General features: G+C 34.6%; 1 protein-coding gene and 1 long non-coding RNA gene across 2 annotated transcripts; one reads left to right on the top strand and one right to left on the bottom strand.

The window, feature by feature from the left end:
* The first annotated feature begins 6 nt into the window (after positions 1–6).
* Positions 7–5,144, top strand: LOC134250642 (peptidylglycine alpha-hydroxylating monooxygenase-like). The gene is made up of 12 exons (XM_062732997.1): positions 7–152; positions 255–309; positions 442–529; positions 1,825–1,934; positions 2,043–2,120; positions 2,279–2,327; positions 2,431–2,495; positions 2,912–2,992; positions 4,044–4,120; positions 4,321–4,374; positions 4,711–4,760; positions 4,940–5,144. The coding sequence occupies exons 1-12, from the start codon at positions 12–14 to the stop codon at positions 5,130–5,132; spliced, it is 1,041 nt and encodes a 346-aa protein (XP_062588981.1). The 5' UTR covers positions 7–11; the 3' UTR covers positions 5,133–5,144.
* Positions 5,145–9,647: 4,503 nt separating this feature from the next.
* On the bottom strand, positions 9,648–10,320 carry LOC134250635 (uncharacterized). Its single transcript, XR_009988553.1, has 3 exons — positions 10,245–10,320; positions 9,950–10,030; positions 9,648–9,707 (listed from the first exon to the last, which is right to left on the bottom strand). It is a non-coding gene; the product is annotated as an uncharacterized LOC134250635 (long non-coding RNA).
* Positions 10,321–17,209: the final 6,889 nt, after the last annotated feature.

Genomic DNA, 17,209 nt, shown 5'->3' with positions numbered 1-17,209 from the left:
AAGATAACGAAATGGTATTACTTCTCACGAAGAGAATTTTAATAATAATATTGGGAACATGTCTACTTCTTCCACGATGTGAACTAAAATACATTAACGATCCCAACTTCTTCACAAAATCCATACGCATGCCAAATGTGAAGCCACAACATGTGAGTATAGTTTAGGATGAAAACCCCAATGAATCGAGTGAATATTGAATATGTTTGCTAATCCTTGTAATTTCCTGAAAGTCAAAAATTTAATTAAAACAGGCTGACGATCTTATTTGTCATGGTGTTAAACTAGATGAGAGAGAGGCATATATCTGTGAGTTTGATTTCTAGTAAATACCTACAAGTTTTTGCTAATTTACTTATCTACGCATGCATTATCACTCTATTCCGCCACTACAAGCCACTGCCGGATATTGTTTGATATCTATACTGATATGTTTTCTAGTAAAATATGAACCTCATGCCTCAAAAGAAATAGCACACCATATGATGGTTTATGGTTGTGGTGAACCCGGCTCAACGGAGGACTCATGGTAAGTAATCAAGGTCTAGCATCTCGTATGAAAGGATAAGTATAAACAAGACGCCCATGGGCCACATCGCTCACCTGAGCACTAAGGGTAGGAAAAAGTAGAAAATGGCTTTTTATTGTAAAGTTTAAATCCAAAAGTAGTCCTATGACCAATCATGGATTTGCTATTTTTTAGAAAATGATTTTTAAAGAATGAAAAAACTTTGGTCGGCCATTTTGGCCCCGCCCTAGCCCTGGGGATCATGATTTGAAAAAAATTTGAATCTACACTACTTGAGCATGCTTCCATATAAATATGATGAATTATGGCTTTGTCATTCTTGAGAAGAAGATTTTTCAAGAATTTTCCTATATATTTCTATGTAAAACTTTGGTTGGCCATTTTGGCCCCGCCCTACCCCCGGGGGTCATGATTTGAACAAACTTTAATCTACACTACCTGAGCATGCTTCCATATAAATATGATGAATTATGGCTTTGTCATTCTTGAGAAGAAGATTTTTAAAGAATTTTCCTATATATTTCTATGTAAAACTTTGGTCGGTCATTTTGGCCCCGCCCTACCCCCGGGGGTCATGATTTGAACAAACTTGAATCTACACTACTTGAGCATGTTTCCCCGTAAGTTTCATCTTTCCTGGCACAGTGGTTCTTGAGAAGAAGATTTTTAAAATATGCCACCAAATTTTCATTAATTCCCAATTATCTCCCCTTGAATGAGGGCGTGGCCCTTCCTTTGAACAAACTTGAATCCCCTTCACCCAAGGATACTTTGTTGCAAGTTTGGTTGAAATTGGCCCAGCGGTTCTTGAGAAGAAGTCGAAAATGTGAAAAGTTTACAGACAGACAGACGGACGCCGGACAAAATGTGATCAGAAAAGCTCACTTGAGCTTTCAGCTCAGGTGAGCTAAAAAGTCAAAGGTATCGTTTTCTTCGAAGTGCTGATTATAATATATCTATGGAGTTATTGGCAAAGGAAAATAAGTGGTGTGCCAAAACATATATAATTATATTTTCACCACTGGGCAAAATTGACAAGGGAAAAAAAATTATTTGGAAATTTCAGATATTGTTAAAAAGTTAAGATAAATCTAACGAGTCATTGGTAATAATTACCGGGAAAGTGCATGACCTACGTGTACAATTTCCTGGAAAAGGGTAGTTATAATAATTAAAACAACTTTGGCCTGCAAGAGTTATTGCCCGTTTTCAATCTGGCACAATGCTTCTAAATGTTCATAACCAAGCCGGAAATAGTTGTGATTGGAGTTTTGTACAGTTTTGTATTCGTTCAGGGCGTGTGGGGAGATGGATGACAGGTCAGATGATTCTGTGTGCAAAGATGGACAACGGGAAATCGTGTACGCATGGGCAATGGACGCAGACTCTAGAGAACTTCCGGAAGGTGGGCATGCGCGGAATAATCATACAAAAATTAGCAAATTGTATAGGTAAACGGTGTCTGCCACAAATTTCTTAAAGTTTTAAAGAGTTTGTAACTATATTATTTCAGGTGTTGGCTTCCGTGTTAGCGGCAATACATCAGTCAAATACCTGGTCATTCAACTTCATTATAAAGGTGCACTAGAAAGTGAGTACATTGAAGGTTATATTTAATTATCATAATGTACATAGAATCTATACTTTTTGAATTAACTAGGTGGAGGCAAATGCAAAATTTGTCTATGCAAACCAGTCTTTTTATGTATACAAAATATTTTAAAAGTTAACCTATGTTTCTCAATTTAGCTTCAAAACTCGATGACTCTGGGGTAACACTACACATGACTTACACACGGTAAGAGTTGACAAAAAGAAACATTTTCGTTCTGTCTCATGTATTGTAATTTGTAATTACATGTAGTAATATGTTATGCCTGTTTGTTAATTGTTATTTACAGACAGCCTCAGCAGGCTGGATTCTACGTCTTGGGTAATTTCGGATACATACCACCCATGATACAGAGTATGTAAATATGCTTTTTTCGTACACATGATGTAAGGTCACTACTAGTATATCCATCTCGCTGATCTAAAAGCGATTTTTCTTAGGTCAATAGTGACTAATATTATAGTCAATTAACATTGTTAGATACAATCCACATTCTTTTTATGGAAAGTCTAACTTCATACAAAAAATGTGTAGCTTAAAGTGTTTATCATGATCAAAGCTGAACTGTCCTTAGTAAAAAAGGAATTTCATCATCTCTGTGTCTTGTATTTGATATAAAAAACAAATTTATCGTGTTCCATTCTTTGAAAGTAAGAAGTCTGAAAAGATACAGTGGCGGTTCTAATTTTTTTTTTTTGGGGGGGGGGGGGGGGTATTTTGAATTCTCTTGCCATGTACTTGACTTACAGTCCTATTTTCTTCCTTTATAGATTTCCATCTGGAGTCGGCCTGCAAGTATAACAACTACACGATAAATCCAATTGGGTTCCGAACGCATTCGCATAATTTAGGTTATACATTTTTTTAAAATCATATCTCATGTTTAAAACATGGTTTATAAATGTACAATCTGATAAAAATACAAATCTCTACATAGCGCAATGTTTGTTGAGATCTGTATTTTAATCAGACTGATAAATGTGCATTCACAACAAAACCTTTTTCTATGGCACGCCAAATTCACAAAAATGAGCTAATCATAGTTTCACAATCGATAAACTAGGTTTATCGGTTGTAAACTATAATTTACGGACTATAAACTATAGTTAACAACGTTAATCTATATTTTACATCTGTAAACCATAGTTATTGCGATAATCTATGTTTCACAACCGTAAACTAGACTTAACACCGAAAACAATCATTTGCGATTGCAAAACATAGATTATCTGATAAATATAGTTTCACGATTTGTAAACTATAGTTTACAACTCTTAACTATAGTTAACTGTTAACTGATAAATATAGTTTCGATTTGTGAAACTATGATTAACAACTCTTAACTATAGTTAACTGTTAACTGATAAATATAGTTTCGATTTGTGAAACTATGATTAACAACTCTTAACTGTACATTATGATTGTAAATTATAGTTTACAAACGTGAATCTTTGTTTATCAACAAAATCTATTGTTAACGCTTTATTACAGACAGATTAACTTAGATTAGCATTTGTAAACTATAGTTAACAACCGTTAAATATAGTTTTACAGATGAAAACTATAGTTAGCGAATTGTTAACTATAGTTTACGGTTTGTAAACTGTAGTTTACGGTTTGTAAACTATAGTTTACAGTTTGTAAACTATAGTTTACAGTCGATAAACCTAGTTTATCAAATGTGAAACTATGTTTAGCTCATTTTTGTGAATTTGGCGTGCCATATTTTTCAGTGTTGGTAATAAAAAAAAATCTGCAAAGAAAATCAAAATATTGAATATATTATCGCAAATCAGTGGTCTCGAGTCCACTTGTGGCCGTGGCTAAGAGTGGACCTATGGTGCCTGACCTTATCAGGATTGACCCAATAGTACATTTAAATAGTTTCGTCGTCTCTTTAAGGCGTAGTAACTTCAGCATATAGGATACGCCACGGCAAATGGACTGAAATTGGACGGATGTCCCCTCAGCTACCCCAGGTATTGGAGGTCAAATTCACAGATTAGTATTATATATACAGAATAAAATATATTTAATTTTTAAAAAAAATGTTTTTAAGAGTTATCTCTCTTTTGATTAGAATGACAATGAACCTTAATGCTCGATGGATCTTAGACCGTGCAGATATAATATATTTGCAAACATCAGTTAATATGCATTCATAAATTTTATTTTGAAGGCTTTCTATGATGTGTATTCCCCCGGCATGGATATACGCCAAGGAGACGTATTGGTAAGTTTAAAGATAATTATCTCCTGACTTCATGATCTTTCCCTCACAGTATCACCTTGCCCACCTGAGGTAGGTGCGAGTCGCAGTAGGAAACGGGGTGATTAAGGGCAACATAACAAATAAGGGGATTTTAGGACGGTTTCACTTTCAGGTGTTGCTGTCCATCGGAAACCAGACAACCTATAAACAATGAATTTAAAATAAAGTGTTGCGGGAGGGGGATATACATGAATATGGGAACTGTGAATTTACTCTGATTTAATAATAGTTTTCTGTAATTGGTAAGGACATGAGGCATTATCATTTATAATGTACATTTTTTTTTTGTCCTGTAAGGCAGCACGTTGTACCATGAGTAGCGACAGGACATTTCCAACAAAGATCGGGTAGGTACTTTGAACAGAGAATTCAGTTTGTTGTCCTCCTAATTAACCGGTTTTAATTTAAATTAAATCAATTTACAAATGCACGATATACATCCAGTACAGTGTTCATAAATCTATTAAGCTAACCTGAGCCTGTCTTCAATTTTAAAAACTAAATACGTATACGTTATTTTCATAAGATCCACAAACAAAGATGAGATGTGTAATTTCTACATTTTGTACTCCACGGACAACCCCGCCAACTTGGAGGTTCAGTACTGTTTCAGGGACGCTCAGACCTTCCGCTGGGGGGACTATCTAACTTCAGTACCAGTCAATGCCAGTAGTACTGTCGGCTTACCAGAATTTACTCGTGAAGACCCGTTTGTTTGAAGTGAATAAAAATTCCACCATTGAATATTTTTTTTATGTTTTTGTCGGAGATAAACGATTTCGATTTTAACCATGACTTGTTGCCTGAAGGAACAAAGTATTCTTCTTTGAATGATCTATATATGAAAAGCGATTATAGAAATGTTTTTAATATCCGGAAAATATCCGTTGAAAAGGGGGTGGATGGGTGTGTAGGAAAATTGTGGTGTTTTATGTTATTTTTAGCAAAAGTTCTTTTTTACACGATTGGATTCTAATGGTTATCTCTTTGGGCTTAATTTGTATTTCCATTTTTTTTGTACGCTTATATGTCTCGAAGAAAGAAGTGTACTGGGAAGAAAATGCAAACAAAATTGCTCATTCGGGATACACTTTAAAAGGTATTCATGCGTTTTATTACAGAACCAAAGGGATTTAACACTTTGTTCACTTTACTTTAAACACCAACATAAGAAACCATTCCTTTATTGTTTTCACTATACACTTTATTATAAGTTATTAATTAAGGATACTGTAAAACTTTTGAAGGTTAACTCATTGAAGGAGTAAAAACCACTGTAACACTTCAAAAGCATTTTACTTTTGAAGAGATTTATCTTTGTAAACACATCATTAGACTTTTTTTGTCGATAATATGTACAATTTCCATCAATCAATTAGCAATTGTTTGTGTGTTTTGTACCGTCTACCCGGTACCTAATCAATATACAGGACTCTCGGCGGAATTGACCAGTCAACAGGGGATGTTTTCTCCTCCTAGGGACCTGGTCCCACCTCTAAACTATACAAAGGAGTCCGTTTATATGCCCTCTACATAGATTAAGATTGTTAATTTTTTTTTATTGAATTGTCTTTTCTTCACCTTTCTCACCATATACAATAAACAGAAATTCGTAAAAAAAAAAAATCCATAAAATAAATTTAATGAGCATTTAATAGAGATCGATATTCAAAATGTCAGTTAGAAATATGAGTATGTAGCGGATCTTTGAAAAAAGGAGCGGATCTACATAAACCGCTGAAACGTTGTCAGCAGATAGTTCATCATCACCATAATGTAAAACATCAAATATGTTACTTCATTCCAAATCGGAGTAAAAGTTCCAAAAATGTCAAAATTTTCTTCTTGAATGTAAGTTTCTTCGGTACAAAAACCTGAAAAAAAAACGTTAGGAAGATGCAGAAGATGCGGTTGGTTTGTACAGTTATGTTTCTTGAAAACATTATAAACATCATCAAAGTCTTTGAAAAAAAAGTTTTGCATTTTATATTTTTACCTTTGAAAGATCAACGGTTGGTGATCGCCCAGAAGTGCTGATAAAGGCATGTCCAAGTGGCGAATGATGTTCTAGTTCGTTTTCAGGTGTTATCTGCAAACATATATTTCAAAAATAAGTCCACATGTACGCGTCCTCCCATGGTTCTTTTTTATTTAATTCATTCAAAGTGTTCGATATTTTCTCGTTAAAATTAATGTTTACCTTGGTCTCCGGGAGTGTCATGTTGTCGATGTTGAATAAGAAAAGCTTTCTTGGAATGAATGAATCCAGTTCATCCTCCCGACATTTTTTAGGAGAGGTTTTCTAAAATGAAATATAAATAGACATCGATTTAATTATTTCGTTCAATTAAATAAGAATAGTTTGTGTGATTTCGTTCGGGGGGAGGGGGGTTTATCAAAATTAAATTGAATCATTTTTCTAATTCCTAGTGATCTTAATTGACATTAAGACTGATACGGGATCTTTCTTATATGAAGTAATAAAATTAACCTCAGTGTTCGACAAAAGTACGACGTTTAAGTGTAAATTTATTATACTATCATATATGTTTATATTTCCATTTCTAATTTTTCTCTCTGTGATAACTCTTTGAAAGTTAGCGGAGTTGATTTCTTGATAAATCTACCGGAATGTAAATTAGGCAGGTCGATAGGTCAGGAGATAAGGAGGCCTTATTTGCATGCAAATCTCGTGCGCATCTGTCTCCGTTTCTGACGCTAAAGGCCGTGTCACACTGTCACGATTTTTGCTACGATTCCACACGACTTACAAAAAACCATAAATCGCCAACAATCGCCACGCTAGCCTAGCATTTTTTTTGACAGAGGGTGATTTTTTCCAGTGTGTTACGATACGACTACGATGTCCGCTCAACAATGTACGAGGCTTATACGACAACAGAACGAGTTTTGGCGAGTAATGTACGAACAAAGACGATAAAATAACGAACACAATACGATCCTTACACGAATTTGTACGATAAGACACGACTTTAAACGATGCTATTACGAATACCTACAAGTTTGTACGATGCCTACACGTTATTCCCACGAACAGTGACGAGTTCTTACGAATATACTTGGTTTGAGTAGATATATAGAGAGAGGGTTGCTTGAAATTTCGATGTTGTATAATTATGGCTGTAGCTACCGTGCGGAGGCTTCAACTGCTGCAATATTTGGGGGAACTGGAACAGAATATTGCAGAAAATGACAAGGCAATTGCTAATTTATTACACAACGGGTGTCCACAGAGGCAAAGAAGAAGATACGGGATCTAAACATGGATCACCAGACGTACTCATTATGGATACCGGTATTTTGATCGCTTGATGAAAGAACTTGAAACGGAGATTGTATTGTCATTCAAAAACGTCCCCAGAGTAGAGCCAGATATGTTTAGAGAGCTTGTAGACAGATTACAAAAGACAAGACATGTGGTTCAGAAAAGCTTTGGAACCTGGATTAAAGTTGGCCATTACACTTCGTTATTTAGCAACAGGAGAGTCATACACAAGTCTAATGTACGGATTTCGAGTTCCACATAATACATTTCCTTGCTGGTTCGTGAAGTTTGTGAAAGTATAATAGTGGAATATGCTGATGAAGTCATTGCCTGTCCAACAACTACAGATGAGTGGCAACAGTTAGCTGAGCAGTTCAGAGTTAGATGGAACCTAGACCATGTCCTTGGTGCTTTAGATGGGAAGCATATTGCTATAAAATGCCCCCCAAAACGAAGGTTCATTTTATAACAACTACAAAGGGTTCCACTCCCTCATTCTTATGGGCCTTGTTGATGCTGATTTTAAATTCATTTGGATTGACGTAGGTGCAAATTGTTCTGCATCAGATGCTATTGTGTTTAACAACTCAGAATTAAAAGATGGCATCGAAAATCAAAATATTGGATTTCTAGAAGCTGCCCCTAAACCAATGATAACAGAAACATCCCGTATTTCATCGTGAGTGATGACCCCTTCCCTCTCAGGACATGGCGTATAAAACCTTTCGCAAGGACTTTGACCAATGAGGAGCGTATCTTCAACTAAAGATTCAGCAGAGAAATGCGTGTTGTAGAAAATGCATTTGGAATACTCGCCAAAAGGCCTAGGGGCCATAAAACTTAGACGTTCGAGTTCACTTTTGATCTCAGTCTCACTTTACCACAGGAATATAAAGTGAAAAAGTGAGACTGAGATGAAAAGTGAGCTCATCTAACTTTTATGGTCCCCAGGCCAGATGGCAATGCCTCTTAGCTCTAATGCGCCAAGAACCAGAAACTATTTCATCTAATGTTGCTGTCTTCATGATTTGATGCGAATGATATTTCCAAATCTCCAAAACGCGTACAATCGTACTATTTCGCAGTTCACTCGCACGGTACTTGTATTGCACTCGCCGTCAATCGCCTGTTTTCGTATCATATTCGCATGAAATCGTACGGCATTCCTTTTGAGTTGAGAAACACTCGGAAAAACTCGTGGGACACTCGCGATAAATCGTAGGAAAGTCGCAGAGTCGGAAGTTCTACGAATTTTTGCGAGTGTCCTACGAAAGTCAAAGATTTACAACGATTATGTGTACGAGTGTACTTCGATTGCTGTACGATCGCATACGGATAATTAAAAATCGTACTGTGACCACGATTGTTTTGAACATGCTCAAAACAATCGCCGCGTTTGGCGATTGGCTGCGATGAAACACGAGTTAAGAAGATATATTACGACTATCTCTACGATGAACGCCGAATTACCGCGATTTTTTAACTCGTACTCTGTCGTAGCCAAAAATCGTGACAGTGTGACACGGGCTTAAGGAGGCCAAATATGCACGTAAATCTCGTGCGGGCTGCCTTTGTGTTTAACGTCTGTGGGCAAGGACTATTGTAAGTGGCATGGGAGTCCTCGTGTTATTTATATTTATGTGTACATTTTTAAAGTCTAAATCTACAATTTTATTTCACAATGAAATGGAAATATAAGGAATCACTGTCTAGTTAGTATAGTATGCTAGGGACATCAATGATAGTGGGAAACATGGGATAATTTATGCATAACGGGCTTCGCCGTTTATGCAAATTATCTCATGTTTCCCACTATCATTGATGCCCTGGCATACTATACTAACTAGACAGTGATTCCTTAAATACCGGTAATTCATAAACATATATAATAGTATATAAATATTATTTATAAATAATTAAATACACAACTGTCATGCATTTAATCTACCTTTATCTTGTTGTAGAGAGAGTCAATGTCTCTGTGTGTTACAGTGGTTGTAATGGATTCCTGAAATAAGTACAATATATTTAAAATTGTAATCAAAATATTAGAAGAGTAGACAGAAACAATTAAGAATGTACACGATGTTTTATTCATTTTATAACATAGTAAATTGTGTTCTTGGTAATATTTTTTTTAGAATCCTTTAATTGAATTTACTAAATTTTTTCTAATATAGTTGATAGAAGTGAAAAGCTCTATAACATAAACAATTACAAATAAAATTGAAAAAATAATAATTCACTTACAAAGACGTCGCCTGCCATGGCTTTTATTTCTTCCATCTTGATTAAGGATTGCACAGTCCTCTCTAGATATTTCGTTTCTTTCTATAACAGTAAGAATAATATGTAAAGAACAGAAATTGTTCAATGAACTCTACATTTGTTTATATTGTATTTTATATTTCAAGAATGCTTTGAATAAATTAACTTGAAAAGCATATTAATATCCAAAAATTCTTTTTACAATTAACAATTTATTCTTCTAAATACATGCGCTCCATATATTACTGAAAGTTCAACAATTCTCAATGTTACTCACACATTGTTTTTTTCCTTCTGTCGTCAAGTAAAAATAGAAAGGTTCACTCGCCATTCCTGATACCGATGCTGCATCCCTTAAAATCGAAATAAATATATAAATGACAGATCTACAGTTCAAAATCTATAAACTTCGAAATGTCAAAACGCAGGTTTAAATCACATCATTTTGTCTTATTCCTAAATACTGGAGTAACAAATATTGTAAAAAATAAAAATTTACATCTGATCATATAAAAAGTATGCACACCGTTCCTTCACAACGCCGTGTTTTGATTATGGAGCTTCTATTATAACGTCACATGGAATAATACACTATTAAAAGCATTGTGACGTCATAATAAATTTCAATGGAATTTTTCCTTGTACATATTTTATTCAATTCGTTCTTTCCTTATTTATAGTCATCTTTTGGAATGCCAAAGCATAAAGGATTACATTATTGATTCTATCCCCTCATATGATAACATTGGCTTTTCTATTGTATGTAAATTGTAGCCCTTCGTCAGTATGCGGTTGTGTGAAAAAGTTCTCAAATGGGTCATGAAACAATATTTAGCAATCTATGAACATCCCTTAATCATGAAACAATACACACCTGCATATGGTGTTTCTGTCTCCCAGCTGAATAAATAAGAAACGGCGTGTTCTTCGTACGAAGAATTTTCGTTACACTGGTATACCACTGAAATAGTTAATGCTACAGGGGTAGCAAGTGCAACAATCTCATTTAAAGTAACATTTGAAAATTCTGTTGTTCAAAAGATACAATGACCCTGTTAGCAATTGCAACTATTCATCAGGTCGAATAATGACTTTTACTATAAATATAATAATAAATTTTTTAGATGATTATATTTCACACTCAATTGTCTGCATAAAATTCCCATTACTCGATCAAGACAAATGTCTCAAGGAGTGTGGGGCCGATCAACAGGAGATTCTTTTTCCTCCATGGGATCTAAACCCATTCCAAAATATTTTTGAGACTTTTCGGAAATGAACATTTTAAAAAGGTTTTGCATAAATGTGACAAATCGTCTTATTTTGTTTATTGATCCTTGATAGAATTCCAATTTTAAAATGAATGATTTTTTGCAAATTCGAAAAAGAAGAAGAAGAAGAATAAGAAGAGGAATACTGCCAAAAATGTAAGAGAAGTTCAAGTACCCAATGTTTTGCAGAAAAACTCTTTTTACCCCTAGTTAACCCCAAGGGTAAAAATTCAAAATTTCTAAATCTTTTTTTTTTTTTGCAAATGTTCAAGGCACCATTGATAATACCGGGTATTCCAATAGACAAGTTGGCTCCTGCTTAAAATGTAAGCGTAGTTTGAAGAAGAAGAAGAAAATGTGACAGTTGTACAGATTAGATTAACAAAGATATGCTTCAAATTTCTTTGGAAAAGTATGGGTATTTTAAGAATGAAATGGTTCAAAAACTAAGCAATAATCTCGAGTTTCATTCGCCGAACAGGAAGAATATGACTCAAGTAGAGTTGTGGCCCATAGCCTAGCCTTTTGCTTTTACAAAATTTTAATATGGCACGTTTTGCTGTTTTTCCCTCTTTGTACGAATGGGAACGTGACCTTCAGCCAATTGTTGCATTTCTGTAAAAACTTTAAAAACTCTCTGCTAATTATGTTCCCCAAACGAAGTTGGGGAACATATTGTTTTTACTCTGTTTCTTATTATTATGATTATTATTAAGGTCTTCCGTCTCCAACGGAAGACCTTATAGTGATTCTACTGTTTCTTATTATTATTATTATTATTTTTCATTTTTATTTTTTTTACCTTTTCAAATCGCGTTTTCTCGAAAACTACTCAATGAATTTCAGCCAAATTTTCAGGAGTTATGTGTTCTGCCATGCCATTTTGAAATATTAAAAGAATTTGGAAAAATTCACTTCCGGTCAGGAATTATTGCAAATTTTCATTTTTTCCACTAAAAATCTATTCCGTGAATGTTCTCAGAAACTATAAAAGGTAGGATTCTCAAACTTTCGAATATGATAGAGGTTGGTTCGTAGATGTGTGATAAGAACATTTCGTGTGTCGTCGCCACTTCCGGTCGTCACAGGAAGTGATTGAAAAAGGGCAATTTTTTGAACTTTTTTGTTTTTTGATATTTTTCATTCATATTAATAACATTAATAGAGACTTATTTGAGAATGATAAATATATAATTTGATTTAGAATCGAAAATACCAACCTCGAGATATTCGCATTTAAAAATTTGAAGCGGTGGTCCCAAATGGCGTAATGGTTAGCGCATTGGATTTTCACGCTGGCGACCCGGGTTCCATCCCCCATATGTCCGAAATTTTTTTATCACTTTTTCATATCGATTTTACGTTTTTCTTTCAGAATCGGACGGAAGACCTCTCGTTGCTCGCAACGAGTTTCTTTTCTAGTTATTATTATTTTTCTTCTCGGGAAAATTTTGTCCGCGAATGATCTTGTAAACTACACATCCGATTTAGGTGAAATGTTTTTAGGGTCAGTAGACATGTTATGTAGATTTGCGGAATCAAGGTCATTTTGCGCGCACGTGCTTGCAAGAGCGCGCACGTGCAAAACTTGAAATGATCAATATATAATGGATAAAACCGTAACTTTTCTATTTTTTAACAAAATGTTTTGAAACTCATAATGTAAGGATATATTAGTAGTATGCACAAGATGACATGGTCAAAATAGCAAGATTGCACGCGCTTGCACGTGCGCTTTGCTCTGATTGGCTGAAACTAAAGTCTCTATATCTTTCTTGTTTTTTGATAAAATCATTTGAAATTTTGAACATAGTTATACATTAGGGAGATCTACAGCCTGTAATATAAGAATTATCATGAAAGCATGTGCATGCACGTGTGCTTGCAAGAGCTCGCACGTGCAACATGAGAAATGTCCAACTTAATTGATACAGACGTAACTATTTAAATTATTGATGAAATGCTTTGAAACTCATATTATAAGTAAATATTAGAAGCATAGACAAGATGACATGGTCAAAAAAGCAAGATCTCACGTGCATGCACGTGCGCTTTGCTCTGATTGGCTGAAACTAAAGTCTAAATATCTTTCTTGTTTTTTGACGAAATCCTTTGAAATTTTAAACATAGGCATGTATTAGGATATCCTACAATAAAATATATAGCAATTATCATGAGAAAGCGTGCATGCACATGCGCTGCAATCTGATTGGCTTATGCTTTAAATAGCTATAACTCCCTTGGATTTCAACCAAACAGGATGGAATTTGGAACATAGATAGATATAATGGACTTCTACAAGATGGTATGCTCTTCATGCACATGCATACACATGCGTGTACGTGCACTGAAATCTGATTGGCTGAAACTTGAAACAGCTATAACTCCCTTGGTTTTCAACCAAACGGGGTGGGATTTAGAACATAGATAGATGTAATGGACTTCTACAAGAAGGTATGGTCATCATGCTCATGTATGCACGTGCTTCCACGTTATATGAGTAAAATCAAAAATACAGTTTAATGAGAGTATTTTATAAATACTTTTGGATTAATTACTTTAATATTTAGTATATTAAAATATTAAGATAGACAAGATGATATGGTCATTACGCACATGCAATCACATGCGCACGCGTGGAATTTTAAAATTTGAACTTGGTACTTTCTCCTGGGTAATGTTGTTAAAGCCTCAAATGCATAGAGTTTGTCTTATATCATGAAGCTTCCAGGGAATGTGGCACCAAAAGGAAGTTGGGGAGCGTTTGGGGAACATCTGTAACGGTCCCCGTTACAATTAGCACTAGTTTTTATATAGTGTGTATTTGAACGTATAACAAAGCCCAATTTCATTTTCTTAATAAATCATATCTGTTCAATTCTTGCTAGAGGCAAGGAAATAATATAAAACAAGTGAAATGTGAGACCAAGATAATATTTCAAGGTAATAAGTTTTGACACAGAATCTCACATCAATTTTTATCCCAAAGGTTTTAGAACAATGAAGGGTTTGGCAGTTTTAAATTTAAGGTAATTCACCCCTCCTATGATGCCATAGTTTTGTTTGTTTGTTTTTTTTTTTTTGCAAAAACTGTCATTAATTGAAATTCATACCAAATAGAACAGTATCATTTGAAAGAATGCTTTCCAATAGGTGAAATGATAAAAATTGTTAATTAAAAGAATTTAAAAAATACATTTAAAAATATTTAATCAAATATTTTAATCTTTAAAAATGTTGACAAGGGCAGTAATTCTTTCTCAGCTTTCTTCATTCAGGCATTTTCTTTATTGTACTTCTAATGTAAAATAGTTTCTCTGATATTCACAATTCAAACGTATCTTATAAATAGCAAGTATTTCGGAACTTTCAGCATCAGAATTTTACATTTGAACCAGTTTGTTATAATACTTTTTACAAAACGTGTACAAATTTTTCATGTTGACATATACTTTTGTTTATTTTATATGTCTCTCATTTTTTAATAATATGGCGACCTATACATTTTTTGCTGAAATTGGTAAATTTAAACTATATTACATGAAAATAGATCCAGTTTTTGTACTTTGAACCATTTAATTTGTGAGGGTGGAAAGACCTTAAGTGGGTCCACTCAGAGATTCCAAATAAAACAAGATGTGTTTTTGAAACACTGATGCCCACGTATAGCAGCTTATGGCGATGGTTGAATTCTCTCCAATGCAAGTCAAATTCCTGACGTCAAGGTCAAAAGATCAAAAGTACTGGTACCCAAAGGAAGGTCTTGTTACACGAAATACACCTTTGAAATATGAAAGCTCTAGTTCTAACTGTTCAAAAGTTATGACCAAGGTTAAAGTTTTTTTCTAGGTCAAGGTCAAAAGGTTAAAAAAATATTTTTACCAGCTAAAAGGTCTTTTCACATTAGATACACATATGAAGAATGAAAATCCTAATTCCAACTGTTTAAAAGTTATGCCACTCAACTCAATAGTTATGGGCTTGGTTAAAGTTGAAAACAGACAGAGAGACAAACCGACAGACAGACAGACAGGACAAAAACAATATACTCCTCGGATCTTTCGATCCAGGGGCATCAAAAATGGACCTCTTAGGAGAATCGGCAAGAATAATCTCAAGCAGGATGCATCTCTAAAATCAGAATTTTAAAAATATGTTTGTTTAACCAAAAAAAAAAAAGTAAGAGAAGGTCGAGGGCACTTTAATCGCTCTTCCTGGTGCAAATATACATTTTTTTTGGCACAAGGACACCTTTTCATTGTGCATATTGGTTCAACAACCGGTTAAAGACTTTTCAACGTTCCCATAAACTAATCTAGGTCCTTTGAGAGGTACGTACGTCCATTTCTGTGACTTTTCAATCAAGAACTTGATCCGCTGTATGTAGATGGTGGAACTTTTTTGTCCCTCTTGAACGCCTGTCAATTAATAGATTTCCTTCTCCATTAAGGAACACCAATAAAACTGATGCCTAAGAGATTTCAATCGTAAATTCGAAAACAGATTACGGATTAAGCGGTAGATTCGTTGATGATTATTAAAACTGTGTTAGACAACAACTTGTAGGATGAAGACGCACTCAGGACTAGAGGACAATATTATATTATTCCTAAATACATGTAGTTAAGAATATACGAAGAGAACGTATTCTGAACATGTAGTTCTGTTGGTCTCTCTTCCCGTGATAAAAAAAAAAAAGGGCAAATAAGCAATCGAGAATATATCATTTGTAGCAAGCATAGTATAGAAATGGACCATCATTATGTACAAAATGACAGGCCTTCAAATTTTGTTAATTGTTGGCAAAATATGAAGGAGAAATGCCACCTCAAGAGGGGGAGGGAGAGAATGGAGGACAGAGAGAGTGGAAAATTGGGGAGAGAGTGGAGGAGAGATCGACAGAGAGTGAGTGAGGAGAGGGGAGAACTTTGAATATAAATATAAACTTTCGGCCCCCTTTAGCGATTTCTCAGATTGTTGAGGCAGTAGATCAACTTTGACGAAGATATTTACTGTAAATCACTTTTTATTTGCGAGACAATGAACTCGCGAAAATTTCATTCTCGCGTATAAAAGTATTCCTTACAATTATATAGAGGAAAAACAATAATTCGTGAAAATTATGTCTCGCTGTTAATAAGTCACTGACTATCTCGCGAAACTAAGGTGTCGCAAATATTTAATGATCTACAGTAATTTTACTCCAGCATGCTAGAGGTTCACGGCGAGATACTTTTGACTTGGCGCCGCGTAACCTCTAGCATCCATTGTAAAAATTCTCGCCGCTGAAACCCCAGTGGAAAAAATTATTTTATTAAGAAATAAGGCTTTGTATATTAACGAATGGTACGAAATAATAAAATACTCAATATTTACGATAAAACTTACGCATTAAACACTGTTAACCTCTCGAATTAGCAATAAATCCATTATTTTTTAAATCGAAGCAGAAATTGAAACAAGTCGTCTGTTTACAATTCAGAAATGGAATTCAGAAAATCAGAAAACGAAACGAAACCAGTGTAATGCAACGAAAATTTCGTTTTCTGACAAGCAATCCGCAAAATTAATGTGAAGTCAAATCGAAAGTACTTCTGGTGACAAATTGGAATAATGACAATTTTCATTAATTAACAATAATGCACACTGAATAAAATGGATTTTATTATTTCTTGTGACTTTCATACCCCATGCAAACACGTAGGTACCTGAAAATTACTTGTTAACAGTTTATTTCACGCATAATACGTTCCGCCCAAAATCTCAGGCGGAACGCGCTCGTTAGAAAATGGACTTCGGATGTAAGAGTCCGAGGTATATAAGGAGCGAAGGGACGTTAACCGAGGCTCTTACTTGTAAGAGTACAGTAATTTAAACTTAAGCTTTTATGAATAAAATTTCATATTATAAGGCCTGGTGATATATACCTATGTTTTCGCTTCAGCAGAATTTTTCTGCCCAAACCATGCAG

This window comes from Saccostrea cucullata, unplaced genomic scaffold (assembly GCF_032062105.1).
Source record: "Saccostrea cucullata isolate Sc308-1 unplaced genomic scaffold, CSIRO_AGI_Scuc_v1 ctg13787, whole genome shotgun sequence".
Classification (NCBI taxonomy): domain Eukaryota; kingdom Metazoa; phylum Mollusca; class Bivalvia; order Ostreida; family Ostreidae; genus Saccostrea; species Saccostrea cuccullata.
This window is presented reverse-complemented; position numbering and strand designations above follow the sequence as displayed.